General features: G+C 42.5%; 2 protein-coding genes across 2 annotated transcripts; both read left to right on the top strand.

Annotated features, from left to right (window-relative positions):
• The first annotated feature begins 3,760 nt into the window (after positions 1-3,760).
• On the top strand, positions 3,761-4,300 carry LOC126691197 (uncharacterized). Its single transcript, XM_050386257.1, has one exon. The coding sequence runs from the start codon at positions 3,761-3,763 to the stop codon at positions 4,298-4,300; it is 540 nt and encodes a 179-aa protein (XP_050242214.1).
• Positions 4,301-9,843: 5,543 nt separating this feature from the next.
• Positions 9,844-13,249, top strand: LOC126691196 (uncharacterized). Its single transcript, XM_050386256.1, has 3 exons — positions 9,844-9,923; positions 12,379-12,562; positions 12,635-13,249. Exons 1-3 carry the CDS (start codon positions 9,844-9,846, stop codon positions 13,247-13,249), a joined length of 879 nt encoding a protein of 292 aa, XP_050242213.1.
• Positions 13,250-17,175: the final 3,926 nt, after the last annotated feature.

The raw sequence follows: 17,175 nt of genomic DNA, 5'->3' as shown, positions 1-17,175 counted from the left end.
TATCATGTGGATTTCAATGTTAAGTTGATTATAAATATATATATATATATATATATATATATATATATATATATAATGTTAGAGTCAATGGACATCTAGTGGCATCAAGAGGGAATGCTAAGCAACAAATTAAGGCAATACATGGCTTCCAATACTAAATTGGATAAATGTAATGTTAGAGGGAATGGATATGAATAAATAATATGGCTGTTACATTCAGGTTGTTCAAATATTTATTATTCGGCCCTATTGAAGTTTCATGAATACCTATGATTACGTTAATGGAAAAATCTGATAAGGCAGAAATATTTTTTAAGTCCAAATATCTTATCAAAACTGAAAGCGAATTGGATAGTTATGTGAATAAATGGAGGATTTTGGATATATCAAATATTGTCTAGGATAAAACCATTTAAGTGTGAAAATAGGTTTTTAAGTGGGAAATTATGTATTGATGAACCTATTTTTGGTGTTGCTAGGTTCTAATTCTACTGAATTGTTGTGATTCAAGGGAGGTTGATTTCTTTTATTTTTGCAACTAAGAGGTAAGTGGTGTTTACTAATTTTTGGGGGTTTTCTCAAAACAGTGTTGATTATTAAACTATTTTATATCAAGGAAATATGTTGATTATTCTATATATAAATTGATATTTTATAAATGTTTGATATGCACATTTACTATTCTTTTTATGAAAAACTTGTGGGACGACCTAGATTTAGTTAAACTTGTATGTATGAATATATCTTTATATTTTTTTAAGAATTATGAATGGATTATTTTTGTGAGCATATTGAATATGTTTTGAAAACCTATGGTAAGTCATGATTAGAAGTTCAGTATAGTATTTAGTCCTTAGCAAGGGACTGTCATACTGCAGTTAGTCCTTAGCAAGGGACAGTCCCAAAAAAGGAGACAGTGCACATTTGATAGCTGCTTAGCAAGGGAGTACACTATTGAGGATCCAAAAAAGGAAGCTCCTTAGCAAGGGAGTGTACCTTTAGGTTCCAAAGGAGCCATCCTTAAGAAAAGGAGGTTCCAGTCCCAAAAAGGGGACAACACAACCCTGTCAACGGGGCGTAAACGTTGACCACGAGAAAAGCCTAGGAATTTGTTTATATGATGGTATTGATATATATTTTATGATGGTTCACAATGTAAAGATATTTGTTTTTATGTGAAATATTTGATGATAAATATTGATGAGTTACAAGTTATGAATTTGTTGTAAGAATTATTTATTTGAAAGGTTTGCCCTCACACCCCAATGTTAGTGAATTCCATTTATTGAGTCATCTCACCCCCCTTTATTTCCCCTTACAAGTACATTAGGGAAATTATTGGAGTAGAGACTCGTGGAAGACAATAGTTATGAATTATTTTGTGGAACTGAGGAGTTTATTATGATTTTTATGGCATTAAACTTTGTACTAGAAAATTATTTTGAGGATATTTTGTCTTTGGTGGATTAGAGCTTTGACATTTGTGATGAGATTTTAGTTTGTTGGTTTCTTTTATTTAATATTTTTTTTATGGATTGTTCAGATTAAATAGACTTTTATTGCTTATGATTTTGGGGCATTACAATTGTGGTATCAGAGCTTAGGATATCATTCTGCAGACACTTGATGTACGGCATCGAGGTACCCAGACCCAATTGAGCCCTAGGTTCAGGCCCAATAGCACGACCCCATTTTTCAAATCTCTGCTTCAAACTACCTTTATAAACTACGAGTTTTAATCTCATCCCCTGGCCGGTGCTCGGCATAAATTTCCCAAACAACTAAGAAAGTCTTTGGTCCAGGCATACCATAGGATGCTCAGCAGTTCCCAGGAAACATCACTACCAGGCATATTAGCTTGAGTTGGAACCAAGTTCCAAAGCAATAATCTCAGCATTCCACTCTCACCTAAACACCCACTTACAGCAGATAATATTGGATCTTTGATTGCACTAACAATGGCAGTAATCATGACCTCCACACTAACTTAATGCAATAAATAGAAGAAGTTGGAGAAGAAAAAGGGGTTCAGAGAAAAGGGTGAAGAACAAGGGTGAAGTAAGAAAGTGAGAGAGTGGGAATATTACTTTGAGTCCCTGTGTCGAGAACGACCAAAAGTAGGAAATTCTAAAACCTACTTCATAAATAAGTTGTGAGCCAAAGTGAGACTCAAACATAGGAAATGTCCGAAGGGCGCTCGAGAGGCCAAGCTGAGAGCAAATCGATAGGATTTTCTCAATGCTCCACATGGTGGGAAAGAAGACAGAAGAGGCGTGAGGATGGGGAGCGTGCGCGAGGAGAAGAAGAATCTGGTCTGGGAGGAGGATCAGACCAGACTCACCGAACGATGTCGGGTGCCTCAGGACACGAGCAGCGTGATGGTAGAGACCAAGAGCTGGAGCAGTTGTGCAGACTGGTAAGAGATCTAGAGTTGGAAGTAAGGGGTTGGCACAAGGGAAGGAACCGAAACAACTAGGAAAGGAAGGATGATAGCGTGGGAAATCGAGGCAAAGAGGGCTCTAGCCAATTCGGTCCCCGATGATTTCGGGACCAGTCACTTTCCTGAGAATCAAGCCGACACAGGAACCACTTGCATTCTCGAGAGACGTGTCAGCATCGGAACTGTTCACACTTGCGTGGATATAAAGACCGAGGTTCGGATTCCCCAAAGGAATAGCGAACCCAAAATGCTGCCATGGACGCCATGAGCCGGGACTTATGAAGAGCTGCTTGGTCACCATTCTCAAATGAAATTGAACAGGCCCCTATGCCGAGTTAGTTTACATGGCTACCATTTAACTCCTACAATGGGAAAACAGACCCTGTGGAGCATGTCAATCATTATATCCACATGATGTCCTTGCATGCACACAATAATGCACTAATGGGTAAGGTATTCCCATCCAGTCTTGGATCCACAGCCTTGAGATGGTTCAATGGATTACGAAAAGGTTCCATTCGCAGCTTTACCGAGCTAATCCAGGAGTTCGGCGCTTGATTCGTGATGTGCAGCCGGGTGCCTCAATCAATGGACGCACTACTTTCCATAAAAATGAGGGTCAGCAAAACCCTTCGAAGTTATGCCAGTCGATATTGGGAATTATACAATGAGATCGGTGGGGGCAATAAGAAGATTGCGGCAAGCACCTTCATGATGGGGCTTCCTGAAGATTTCGAACTATGGGAGTCGCTGACGAAAAGACCTTTCGAGGATATGAGGCAACTTATGAGGGAGGAGTATAAGCGTCTCGAAGATGATCGACTGCAAAATAAGGGAAAGGCACCGTTGCTCGGGCGATCTCGGCAGGGCATTATTTTGACAAGACCAAAAAAGGATTTCAGGATGCAGGAGTAAGAACCGCAAATTGAAGGAGTGAATGTGGCGTTTAAAGAGCCGGTGCGCAAAATTCTAGATCGGATTAAGAACGAGTCGTTCTTCATATGGCCGAACAAGATGAAAGGGGACCCATCTTGGAGAAATCAAAACTTGTACTGCATATTTCACAGAGATAAAAGGCACACCACCGAGCAATGCTGGGTATTAAAAGATCATCTGGGGCAATTAGTAAAGGCAGGATATTTGAAAGAGTTCGTAGTGGATTCTGGTAACCGAGATGCCGGCCAGGGTGCTCAGTAGAAAGGGAATCCCCTCCCGCCACCGTTGGGAGTGATTGAGGTCATCCATGTTGCCCCAAGAGGTGTGACCATGATTAGAAAAGTATTAACGGTGGCCTGCATGGAAGGACAATCACCCGTGAAAATGATGAAAGTTGGTCGGCTGGCAATCTCTTTTGACGAGGAAGATCTGGAGGGGACAATCCAACCTCATGATGATGCGTTGGTAGTAACAGCACAGATAAGCGATTTTTTGGTGAAAAGAGTGATGATAAACCAGGGAAGTGGAGCTGATGTTATGTACCCAGATTTGTGCGAGGGGCTCGAATTAAAAAATCAAGACTTGGTGAAATATGATACGCCACTAATCTCGTTTGACGGAAGAGTGGTAATTCCCAAATGTCAAATTTCTCTCTCGGTGAATATGGAAGGCAAGGAAGTAATGGTGACATTCATAGTAGTCAGATTGTTCTCGCCGTACACGGCAATCCTGGGAAGGCCGTGGATTCACGCAATGAAGGTTGTTCCATTCACCCTGCATATGAAAGTTAAATTTCCCACTGAGGACGGAGTTGCCGTGGTATGGGGAAACAAGGGAGTGGCTAGGCAGTGTCTGGTCGCCGCAGTTAGGTGGAAGGGCGAGCCGAGTGGACAAAAGGAAACTACCGAAGGAACAACTTTATAGCAATTACAGAAGCCCCAAGAAAAAGCAGGGGCAAGTCGTGCTGAGGAGGTTTTGAAGGTTAAAATTTTTCCAGACACTGACAAGTACTTTCAAATAGGCACGAGCATGAATGACCGAGAGAAGGTAGACAAGTTGTTATTCCTTTTGTAGAATGTGGATGTCTTTGCATGAAGTTCGTACGAAGTGCCCGGCGTAGATCTTGAGTTCATTGTCTATAAGCTCAATGTGGACCCATCATTCCCCCCGAAAAAGCAAAAGATGAGAAGAGCATCGAAGGAGCATGTTGACGCGGTCAACTTGGAAGTCCAAAGGCTGAAGGAAGTAGGAGTGATAAAAGAAATATTCTTCCTAGAATTGTTAGCGAATACAGTGGTAGTGAAGAAAAAGAATGGTAAATGGAGGGTTTGTATGGATTTCACGGACTTAAACCGAGCATGTCCTAAAGATCTGTTCCCAATGCCCAAGATTGATCAATTGGTAGATGCTACATATGGGCACTCGAGGATGAGTTTCTTGGATGCTTTTCAGGGGTATCACCAGATTGCCCTGGCACCCAAGGACCTAGAAAAGACAGCATTCATTTCCCCAGGTGCAAACTATCACTATGAAGTCATGCCATTTGGGTTGAACAATGCTAGAGCCACTTACTAGCGGATGATGACGAGAATGTTCCAAGAGAAAATCAAGTGCACGGTAGAAGTATACATTGACGATATGGTGGTAAAGAGCAAACGGGAACCACGACATATAGAAGACCTCCGGGGAGTATTTGAGGTACTTCGGCAACATAAGTTGTGCCTGAATGCCGAGAAGTGTACTTTCGGTTTGGGGGCTGGTAAGTTCTTAGGGTATCTGATCTCTACTCAGGGGATAGAAGCCAATCCCGACCACATAGAGGGCGTGAATCGCCTTAGACCACCGAGCAATCCCAAGGAAGTACAAGTATTAACCGGGATGTTGGCCGCACTAAATCGATTCATCTCCAAATTTGCCGACCGATGTAGACCATTTTATCAACTTCTGAAGAAGTGGAAGGGGTTTGAGTGGGATGAGGAGTGTGACAAGGCCTTTCGAGACCTGAAGAAGTATTTGACGCAAGTGCCCATGTTAATGGCACCGAAGTCCAGAGAAGATTTGTTCATGTACCTTTCAGTGTCCAATCACACTGTGAGCGCTGTATTGCTGAGGGACCAAGGAGTGTAGCAGCCGGTGTATTACATAAGCAAAACCTAAGTAGATGCCAAGACGAGATATCTACCCTTGGAGAAGTTAGTATTGGCTCTGGTGCACGCAATGAGAAAGCTGCCGCATTACTTTCAGGCTCATACTGTGTTCGTCCTCACCAAATATCCCCTGCAGTCACTGTTAAAAAGATCAAACTTCATGGGCTGAATAGCCAAGTGGGGAACTCAGTTAGGTTCTTTTGACATAAGGTACAGGCCTCGAAGCTCGATGAAGGGACAGGTTCTTGCTGATTTCATTGCAGAATTCACCCCTAAGAATGATGGGAAGATAATCTGTAATGTAGAGAATCGCCCGTGGAAGGTGTTTGTGGACAGTGCTTCAAATGCTATAGGGGCCGAAGCCTGTATTGTCATAATCACTCTGGAGGGCATACAACTGGAGCATTCCTTCAGATTGGGATTCAAAAGTCTCTAACGATGAAGCCGAATATAAGGCATTTCTAGCCGAATTAAGGGCCGTATTATGCCTGGGTGCGAAGGATGTGGAGATTTATTCAGATTCTCGGCTGGTTGTTTATCAAATCCTAGGAAGCTTTGAAGCTCGGGACTCTCGGATGAAAGCCTATCTGAGCACAGCTAAGCAAGTCATTAGCGAGTTTGGGACAGTGAAGGTAGCCTAGGTAGGTCGGGCACAAAATAGACACGCTGACTCACTGGCCACATTGGCCTCGTCGACTATCGAGGAGATTCCTCGACTCATCAAAATAGAACTTATAAGCGAGCCAAGTATCAGTATGGAAGATAACTGTAACCCTGTTGGGGTTGATGTGGCCATGGTATCAATATCCAAGCTGTACTGGATTAACCCAATCATAGACTTCCTAGCTAAGGATAAAGTTCCGAACGATGAAAAGAGGCTAAAAAGATTCGTTGAGTGGCTCCCCAGTATTAGCTGTCGGCAGATCGCAAACTATACCGGAGGTTTTTCGGAGGCCCATACCTTTTATGCTTACATCTCAAGAAAGTAAATGAACTTCTGTCCGAGCTACATGACAGAGCGTGTGGCGGTTATCTTGGGGGGCTATCGTTAGCACATAGGGCGATGACTTAAGGGTTTTGGTGGCCGCATTTATGCAGAAGGATGCAGTGGAATATGTCCGGAAGTGTGAACAATGCCAAAAACACGCCCCTCTAATCCACCAGCTTGTAGGTCGTCTAAACCTCGTCAACAGTCCATGGCCATTTGCATAGTGAGGGCTAGACATCCTCGGCATTTTTCCCTAAGCAACAGGTAACCGTCAATTTGTGTTGGTAGCAGTCGATTATTTCACAAAATGGGTGGAAGAAGAGGCCTTAGCCAATATCTGGGACGTGGACGTGAAGAAGTTTGTATGGAAAAACGTAGTCACAAGATTTGGGGTGCCGGTCTCACTGATATCAAACAATGGGCTATAGTTTGACAGCAAAGCTTTCTAGACCTTTTGTAGTGATTTCGGCATTAATAACAGATATTCTACTCTGGCGTACCCTCAAAGCAATGGCCAAGCTGAGGCAGTGAACAAGACCATTTTGAACAGGTTGAAGAGAAGGTTGGACAGGGCAAAGGGGAGGTGGGCCGAAGAGTTACCTAACGTTTTATGGGCTTACCGTACAACTCCCAGAAGATCCACGGGGGAGACCCCGTTCTCCTTGATTTATGCGGCAGAAGCCGTGATACCGATCGAAGTAAGTTTGTGTAGTGCATGGGTCGCGGGATTTGACCCCATCCAAAATGACGGTTTAATGATGGAGCACTTGGATTGGCTAGAAGGGTGCCGGGAAACAACAACCATACGACTCGCGGAGTATCAACAGAGACTCGCCCAAAGATACAACCGAGATGTAAAAGGTAGAGAATTCGACGCTGGGGACTTGGTGCTGAGAAAGGTTGTGGGAAACATGAGGGACGTAGGTGCAGGGAAGTTAGCTCAAACGTGGGAGGGACCATACAGAGTTACCGCCATTGTAGGTGTGGGAGCTTACTACTTAGAAGACCTTGACGAGAGGCCACTCCCTCGGCCATGGAATGTCCACAACCTAAAGAAGTTTTATCTGTGACCAATCATGCTCGAAAATGTAAGTCCAAATCTTGTACTCCACTATAATCAATTTAATAATGTAGTTACTTGTCTAAGCTATTTTCGATTTTGTTATTGCGCTTTAAGTAATTGCATATTTAGTACGAATGGAAAAATTTAAGGACAGAAACTTCATTCTTGGTTCAATCAAAATCACTGAGCAGGTGGAAACCTTATCATTCTTACAAAAACTTTAAGGATAGAAACCTCATTCTCGGTTCGATCAAAATCGCCGAGCAGGTGGAAACCTTATCATTCTTACAAAAACTTTAAGGATAGAAACCTCATTCTCGGTTCGATCAAAATCGCCGAGCAGGTGGAAACCTTATCATTCTTACAAAAACTCTAAGGACAGAAACCTCATTCTCAGTTCGATCAAAATCACCGAGCAGGTGGAAACCTTATCATTCTTACAAAAACTCTAAGGACAGAAACCTCATTCTCTGTTCGATCAAAATCGCCGAGCAAGTGGAGACCTTATCGTTCTTACAAAAACTCTAAGGACAGAAACCTCATTCTCGGTTCGATCAAAATCGACGGGCAAGTGGAAACCTTATCGTTCTTACAAAAACTCTAAGGACAAAAACCTCATTCTCGGTTCGATCAAAATCATCGAGTGGGTGGAAATCTTATCATTCTTACAAAAAACTCTAAGGGCAGAAACCCCATTCTGAGTTTGGTCAAAATCGCCGAGCAGATGAGAACTGTGCACTAGGATTTGAGCCACCATGCCGTTCCCATTCTCAGGAAAACAAACATACATTATAAAAACACAATATATTAGGGCTCGACTTAACCCACCGTGCAGGCAATTCCTAGCCAAACATGCATAAGAATAAATAGCAACAACAAAAATAGATGAAGCTGTTCAGTCACCACAGCCCGATGACATAGGCAAATTAACCAAGTAAAAAAAAAAAGAAAAAAAGAAAAAAAGAAAGTGCAATAGAAAGAAGTAAAAGCATTAGAAAAGCGGTACGACAAGTAACTTGGTCAGGTGAAGGGTCCAGTTTAATCTGCTGCTTTGGGCTGCTGCTATTCGGCTACGGGAAAGTGCAGGTCCCCATCAAGCTGATCTTGGGTATTCGGGATGCTGGTGGCTTGCATTTCATTTGGCTCTACATAAGCATCGATCTATTCCATCAGTTCCCTCATACTTGCTGTTTCCTTCTCCTCAACGGGCACAGGGGGATCCTGCATGGTAGTGACAGAGCTTGGAAAAGAAATTTGGCTGGGATCTCTTAGAGGGGAATCTCGAGAACCCTTAAAACTTGCAGAACAGCAAACCACCTGGCCTCAAAACCCAACCTTTGAGCTTGGTTCACCACTGGCTCTGCAGAATTCTCAGCATTGGCAAACCCTTTGTTGTACTATTTTTCTTCGCAAGCCTCCAAAGCCGCCCTCAGGTCGACAAGTTCCTCGGCTTTGGCCGTATTTAAGTTAATTGCTTGGGCCAGCTTGACATCTGTTTCATTCTACTTAGCCAGGAGTTCCGCGCACCTCTTCTCCACCAAAGCTCTATTCTTCTTCGCAGCAGCCTTCTTCTCAACAGAATCAGCTGCCTTTAGTTTTTCCTTAGTCGTTTTGACAACTGTCTCCCACGCCTCCCTCTCTCGATCAACCTCCTTGACAAGATCTTTTGCACGACCACCGAGAATATGGGCCAATTGAGCAGCCTAACAAAGACAAAAATTAGTATGGAACTGAAACGAAGAGGATGATAAGTAATTTACAAGTAGAAAGTTACCGCGATAGTATGCCATTGTAACCTATGCCCCACGAACTCCTCTGACCCTTCTTCGAAGGCATGTACATCATCGGGCAGAAGGAGACTCATGGCCAGGGTTTGAGCTTTGCGGGCCCCCTCGCCTTTCTCCCATGTCCACACACAGGCAGTTGAAGGCAGAGGCTTGCCATCCAGTAGAAACTTAGGCTGTCACGCCGACGCGACTTGAGAGGAGGATGCAACACCCGACTAGATCTGGGTTTGCGGCTCGTGAATGACAATACCTCCTATTGGACAGGAGGGGTCTGAGTGGCTACATCTCTCGGACCCATAGGCAACTGATCGATGGCCCTCTGTCTTTTCTGGGCTTGTCCAGCTTGAGGAGGGGGTGGAAGGGGAGGTGCCTAGGTTTCGCTCTAAGAGGGTGGGGGCTGAGTGGCTTGCCGCACACCAGGTACGAAGCAATCAATGGTCATGGTCTTCTGGGTCACCATGTCTTCACCGAGAAAGGAATCAATGGCCGACAAGTTGGTTACGTCAGTTGTAAAGTGCTTGGCTTCCTCCACAGGGGCCTCGGGTTCAACAGGGTTCTCAGGGTGAGCGGGTCCTTGAACAAGAGCTTCTTCTTGGATAGCCTCGTGAGCTAACTCTCAGAGACACTAAGACATACGCTCTGCAGACTCATCTTGTAGAGACGCTAGCTCATCCGAGCAAGTGTAACGCTTTCCTAATTCCCTCGCCTCACTAATCGTAAGCTTCGGCGGTAGAAAATTCGCATACGAAATGTCTATGTATGACAAAAGTGGGCTGTCAAATAACAGTGCCTGTTTGAAGGACTGCCGGGTAGAATAAATTGGTTCGACCTCGAAGATTAGATGTGAGGCTCAGAGTTGTCCATCCCAATGCACAAATATCTCGGACTGAAGGATGAAATTCAAGTCTCTGACGTGGACTGTCCTAATGTCTAGGACGAATTATTTACCCTCTGTAAAGGAACAAGATACGATATCAACAACCAGTAGTAAAAAGTTACTTCAATAAAAGAAAAAAAAAACGGTTAAGTCAGAGATTGGTATGAACCCACTTTATGTCGTGAAAGGAGGCAGGGGATCTCCCCGGCAAACCAGTTGCCGCACACTCAGACAAACTCCCCAGTCGAGTTCCTATTCGAATTAGATAGGCATGATATCAGCCGTACCCGATTATCCCTAGTTTTTAAGTAATAGTTGGAAGTTTTATTCCCACAGAGACTGTACATGTGGTTTATGTCATGGTGATCCAACAGTAAATCAAATGTGTGATTCAACCTACTAACGCAACTAACTACTCGGTAAAAATTAGAAAGGAGCTGGTCGGGGCACAGCCCATAGTACCTAAGTGTGCTGGTCAAAAGAGGGTCCATGGGGAACCTAACCCCACCTTCTAGAACTACCACTAAAGGAAAAAAGGTTGTAGCATGCCCTCTGTGGAGAGCAATTTCACTCTCGTGGTAGTAAGCCACTTCCATGTCATCGGGGATATCAAACTTTTGCCTAAAGGTGGCCAAAGCTCCTGAGGCCTCCAGGAGAAAAGAATAGCCCATTTTTGAAATCTAATACTGAGAGATGGAACTCGTAGAAAGAAGTTGAAGAAAAAGGAGAAGGAAGATAACTTACTTTGGGCTCTAAGGAAGAAAGGGTCTCTGGGCTGATGAGTAAGCGCTCAAAGGAGTGATCAGCAGAGAGTATGCTCAGGAGGTAGAAAGTGAAAAAAGTGAAAGAATATTCTAAAGAGAACTATTTATAGGAGCAGAAGAGGACATAGGAACGTTTAATCAGTAATAAATAGGCACGGTTCACGAAAAACCCTACGAATGCCAATGATAACCGACACGCGCACCGCCTCATTTCACGAACCGTCAGGCAATAATGACAAATGAAACTGACACTTAAGAATAGCGCGTCTTTTAAGAAGAGCATTAATGGGAAGCCATAACCGCATGAGTCCCTAGCTGTTAGGCTTTCGAAACAAGAGAGCCGGTCGGTTCCTTGATTCTTCTCGGTAGCCGAGCATGAATCAAGGGGGGGTTAATGTACGACACCGAGGTACCTAGACCCAATTGAGCCCTAGGTTCAGGCCCAATAGCACGGCCCATTTTTCAAATCTCTACTTTAAACTACCTTTATAAACTACGAGTTTTAATCTCATCCCCTGGCCGGTGCTCGGCATAAATTTCCCAAATAACTAAGAAAGTCTTTGGTCCAAGCGTACCATAAGATGCTCAGCAGTTCCTAGGAAACATCACTACTGGGCATATTAGCTTGAATTGGAACTAAGTTCCAAAGTAATAATCTCAGCATTCCACTCTCACCTAAACACTCACTTACAACAGATAATATTGGACCTTTGATTACACTAACAATGGCAGTAATCATGACCTCCCCACTAACTTAGTGCTATAAATAGAAGAAGTTGGGGAAGAAAAAGGGGCTCAGAGAAAAGGGTGAAGAACAAGGGTGAAGTAAGAAAGTGAGAGAGTGAGAATATTACTTTGAGTCTTTATGCCGAGAACGACCCAAAGTAGGAAATCTTAAAATCCACTTCATAAATAAGTTGTGAGCCCAAGTGAAGTTAGGCCCAATAATTTCATTTACGCGTACGCACACTTGAAAACTAGGTTATGATCCTGTAGACACTTGAAAATTAGGATATGATTCTGTAGACACTTGAAACTAGGCTATAATCTTGATTTTTTATCAGAGCATTTGGTATTTAGGTTATGTTTGATGAGAAATTTTAAATAATCTTAGCAATGTTACTTCTTATTTTTAGTAATAATAATTGTTGCACTGTCTATATTTCTTGATTTCTTTGTTAGCTAGGTATCATGCCACCCAAAAGAAAGAGAGTAGCTAATTCCAATAGTGAGGAACCTATTGTCAATTTGCGAAGGCCAACCAAAGCAAGGGTTGATACTGAGGCCGAAGTCACTCAAGATGAGAAAAATAATGAACGTCCTAGGGTGACACGCACTGATCCTTTGGATGAAGCTGTTGCCTGACTGTTGGATAGGTTGACCCATGTTGCTAGTAGAGGCGCAGATAGAGTAGAGGCAAGGGCTGGTTACTCTTTTGAGACTTTTATGAAGCAGAATCCCCCTTCCTTTGATGGGAAGCTAGATCCTACAGAAGTTGAGAACTGGTTCTTGCAAATGGAGAAACTGTTAGAAGCTTTAGATTGCACTGACTCTCAGAAGGTATGGTTTGCAACTTTCAAGTTGATTAGAGAAGTTGAGCGTTGGTGAAGATCCACTAAAGCCATTTTGGAGGGAACGGACACTAAGAGAAATCCCATCACTTGGAAGAAATTTAAAGGGGTTTTCTATGATAACTACTTCCTTGAGGTGGTTCGGGAACAAAAAGAAAAGGAATTTGCTGATTTGGTGCAAGGAAATATGACTGTTGAGCAGTATGCAGCTAAATTCAATGATTTATCTCACTTTGGACCCCACTTAATCCTTACTGAGGCAAAGAAAGCAAGCAGATTTCAAATGGGGTTGAATGAGAGACTTCGACACCATCTGATTGTATCAAGGGTTGATAATTTTGCAAAGTTAGTTAAGAGAGCTATGAGACTAGAGGAAAATTTCAAGAATAATGTTAGGAAGGAGAACCCACCTAGAAACACTAGACAGTTAGGCTTTCAACAAGGTAGTGCTCGAGGTCATTGGAACAAGAAAGGATCTTTTGGGAGGTTTGGGAGTAATTCATCATCAAATAAGCTAGAAAATAAGAATCCACCCCAGAATGCTCAAGGTAGAAGTTCGAATGCTTGCCCTACATGTGAAAGGTTTCATGGAGATAAGTCGTGTTTCTTTGAAGGAAAGGCTTTTTATAATTGTGGGAAGACATTACACTTAGCTAGAAGCTGTACATCTCCTTAACAAAACTCAATGGCACAACCTGGAAGGAATGATCAAAGGAGGAGGGCACAAGGGAGGGTGTTTGCACTCACTCCACAAGACGTTCAAGCTTCGGATACTATGGTTACAGGTATCCTCCCATTATTCTCAAACTTTGCTAAAACTTTATTTGATTATGGATTTACACACTATTTCATCTCCTCTCGATATGCTAAATTATATGATAAGAAACCTGGACTTATGGATTATGACTTGTCTATGGCCACACCTATGGGTGATTCTTTGGTGTGTAATTCTATGCTTAATTCTTGTGTCATCCAAATTAAGGATAAGGAAATGTTAGCAGACTTGATTTTGATGGACATGTATGACTATGATGTAATTTTGGGGATGGACTAGTTGGCGGCTTATCATGCTAGTGTAGATTGTTTTGGAAAAGAGGTGGTGTTTCAGCCTCTAGGAGAACCCGAATTTCGGTATAAGGGCTCTAGGATGCATGCTTTACCTAGGGTGATATCTGCCCTTCGAGCTCAGTGTCTATTACGGAAAGGGTGCCGAGGATACCTAGCTCATGTGGTGGACACTAGGAAAGAGGTATTGAAGTTGGATGATATCCCTGTTGTGAGGGAGTTTCCTGATGTCTTTCCTGAAGACCTACCAGGGTAACCTATAGATAGAAAGATTGAATTCTCCATTGATTTGCTCCTTGGAACTTCTCCTATTTCGAAAGCACCATATTGGATGGCACCAATTGAACTTAAGGAACTCAAGGAAGAGTTACAAGAACTCGTTGATAAGGGGTTCATCAGACCAAGTGCATCTCCTTAGGGTGCACCAATTTTATTTATGAAGAAGAAGGATGGGACTATGAGATTGTGTATTGACTACCGTGAGTTAAACTGGGTTACTATGAGAAATAAACACCTTCTCCCTCGTATTGATGACCTATTTGATCAATTGCAAGGGGTACAAGTCTTCTCTAAGATTGACATTCGTTTTGGGTACACCAATTGAAAATCAAGGGTGAAGACATACCCAAGACAGCTTTCAAGACTAGGTATGGGCACTATGAATTCTTGGTAATGCCTTTTGGATTGACCAATGCTCCTACTACATTTATGAACTTGATGAATAGGGTATTTCATGAGTACTTAGACCACCTTGTTATTGTTGAAAGTTCAAAAACGTGTACAAAAACACTTTTGAACGTTTAGACCCCCAAAAATCAATTTAATCAACACAAGCAATATGTTAAACAACTAGTGTGCGGAAACTTAACATATGCTATAACATGGAATTGATTAAACAACTATCTAAGCCACAACAAAATAAACCACAGCAGATAATGTAAAGGCAGAGATAGAGAGGAAGGAAGATGCAAACACAGCGATAACACTAGATATGTTATCGAAGAGGAAACCGAAGACCTCGGCGAAAAACCTCTCCGCCGCCCTCCAAGCGGTAATCAATCCACTAGAAAATACAGTTGGGATACAAGGACAGTAATAAACCCTCCAAGCCTAATCTACCCAATGCACCTAAGCCCTCCAAGCTTCTTGCTCCAACGAGGTTGCGCCGAACCTTTTTCTTTTCTAGCTTTCCGGATTCCGCTACTACACCGTAGCATCAACCAATGAATATTGGCTCCTTCCTAACTGCTTCCCAGAACTCCAAACGTCTGTCTCACAGAGATGATAATGGTGAGAACCAGGTTTGGTATAATGGCCTCTCAAGGATTTGACAATGGAGAGGAAGAGAGTGAGGGAATTTGATGAGACTCTAAGGTAGAGATTGTGGGTGAAACAATCTGGTTTTTCTTTAGGGTTTCTCTCTCAAAATTCTCTCTCGAAGCTCTCTTTCAATCGTGGGTTAAAAGGGTATTTATACTGAAGTGAAGAGGAATGCGAAACGTCAGGTTTTTCCAAAACAGGGGTGGCTCGCGGCTTGACCTCGCGACTTGACTAAGTCGCGAGTTAACCGTATGGCCAGTTGTCCTGTTTTGTCCTGTAGTGCTCCAGCTAGCATGACTGTTCATCTTCCAGCATGCTTGGCACGTGTGCATCTTCTGGCGGGTTGAAGCCGCGAGTCCAGCCGCGAGTCCAGCCGCGAGTCCCAGCCGCGACACTCTGTTTTCTTGCACACTCTTGAGCAATCTTCACACTATCTCACTCACTACCCTTACAACAATCCCACCTAAATACAGGGTTACAAAATGCTGAATTACAAGCAAATTTGGCACGGAATAAAGCCAATTAGATGGTTGAATAAATTCAACCTTACAATCTCCCCCTTTGGCTATTCCGTGACAAAACCCTAAAACAGACTCTAGACTTAACATGTGAGTTGGGAACAGTTGATCAAAACTCACTCACACCTAATTCTAGAAGCTGTGAAGCACTTGAATCATATGAACATAAACTCCTGAAACACAACAATACACCATGATCATTGTAAGCAGAAAATTATAAATGCATATGAAACAGGCAATATGTGATCAAGCAAAGATGGAGTTAATAAACAAACCATGGCTTGATCAACCAAGTGAACACCACAAGGTAGTGATCACAGTGTTCATTCACACTTGGAATGAACACAAGGACATACAAGTTAATAAGCACAAGGCAAGACACTTGTATGTACAACACTCAACCAATGCATAGCACACAAGGCATATGCATCTAGGAACAATCCTACAATGGCACAAGAGTGACAGTACAACAATCACAATGCAGAACATTTAGATTAAAGTACTGATTTCAACATAGCATAAAGGCTGCACTTAAGCATGGTACATACCACAAGGCCTACAAACTATGCATAAAACATTAACCCTAAAAGCTTACAAAAGCACATGGGTACAAACACATTATATTGAATAAAAACTTAAACAATATAAACTAAAAGTGCTTAAAATTTCTCCCCTTCAAAGTGATGAGAAGCTGTGATGCACTTGGAACATATATACTTGTAACCTGAAACACTTGCACAAAATACATTAGACCCTCAAGGTAAAGCAAGTAATAAAGAACAAGTATAATATAGCAAGTATAGAAATGGCTATAATGATCACATAGCAAAGCAAATGATCATCTGAACATGCATTCAATGAAGCATAATAGCATAGGGATATATGCATGACCAAAGCACAAACATGATGCAATGAGAACACCAAAGCATAACACAAAGCACCATAAAGCCAACAAGAAAACAAACAGAGCAAGGTTTACTAGTTAACACAATGTCTTCTCCCTCTTGGTATATGCATCTCTCCTATGAAATATCTCTCCCCCTACAAATGTGCATGAGAAATAGAATTTCTCCCCCTAAGGATGTGCACAAGAGTCATATAGAAATGACAAAATACTCCGAAACATACTCTAGAGTATACTCTCCCCCTTTTTGTCAGGAATAGACAAAGGGTCAAGGAGAAACGAGGGCAAGAGATGAAGGTACGAATAATGCCAATGATGCATGAGGGAAAAATGAAAAAAAATTTTGAAAACAACTTTGAAAATAAGCCTCAATATGCAAAACACGCGATTTTCGCGACTGAGTTAAGTCGCCAGGGCAAGCCGCCAAAACGCTCAAAGACAAAATTTTGAAAAATTTTCTAAGTGTTTTTCGCGACTGGAGGGTCTACCCGCGAGGGAGTCGCGAGCTGAGCCGCCAAAATCTCTGAGTAACCCTTGCGACTGGACCTTCCACTCGCGAACAAGTTGCCAAAAATGACCCGCGAAGACGCGACTGAGTCTCGCGACTTGACTTACCCGCGACTGAGTCGCCAAAACAGGGCAAAACTGGGTTTCTTGAAAAATTTCAGATTTTTTTTTTTAACAAAATACTTTCCAAAAACACCTAAAACACTCAAAAATCTTTTTGCGCTTGAATTAACAAAGATTGAGCATGTGAAAGCACATTTCATCAAGTACAATCACACAATTGAATAT

The sequence above is a fragment of the Quercus robur genome, chromosome 7 (assembly GCF_932294415.1).
Source record: "Quercus robur chromosome 7, dhQueRobu3.1, whole genome shotgun sequence".
NCBI classification, from domain to species: Eukaryota; Viridiplantae; Streptophyta; class Magnoliopsida; order Fagales; family Fagaceae; genus Quercus; species Quercus robur.
The sequence above is the reverse complement of the archived record's forward strand: the minus strand, read 5'-3'. Positions and strand labels throughout refer to the sequence as shown.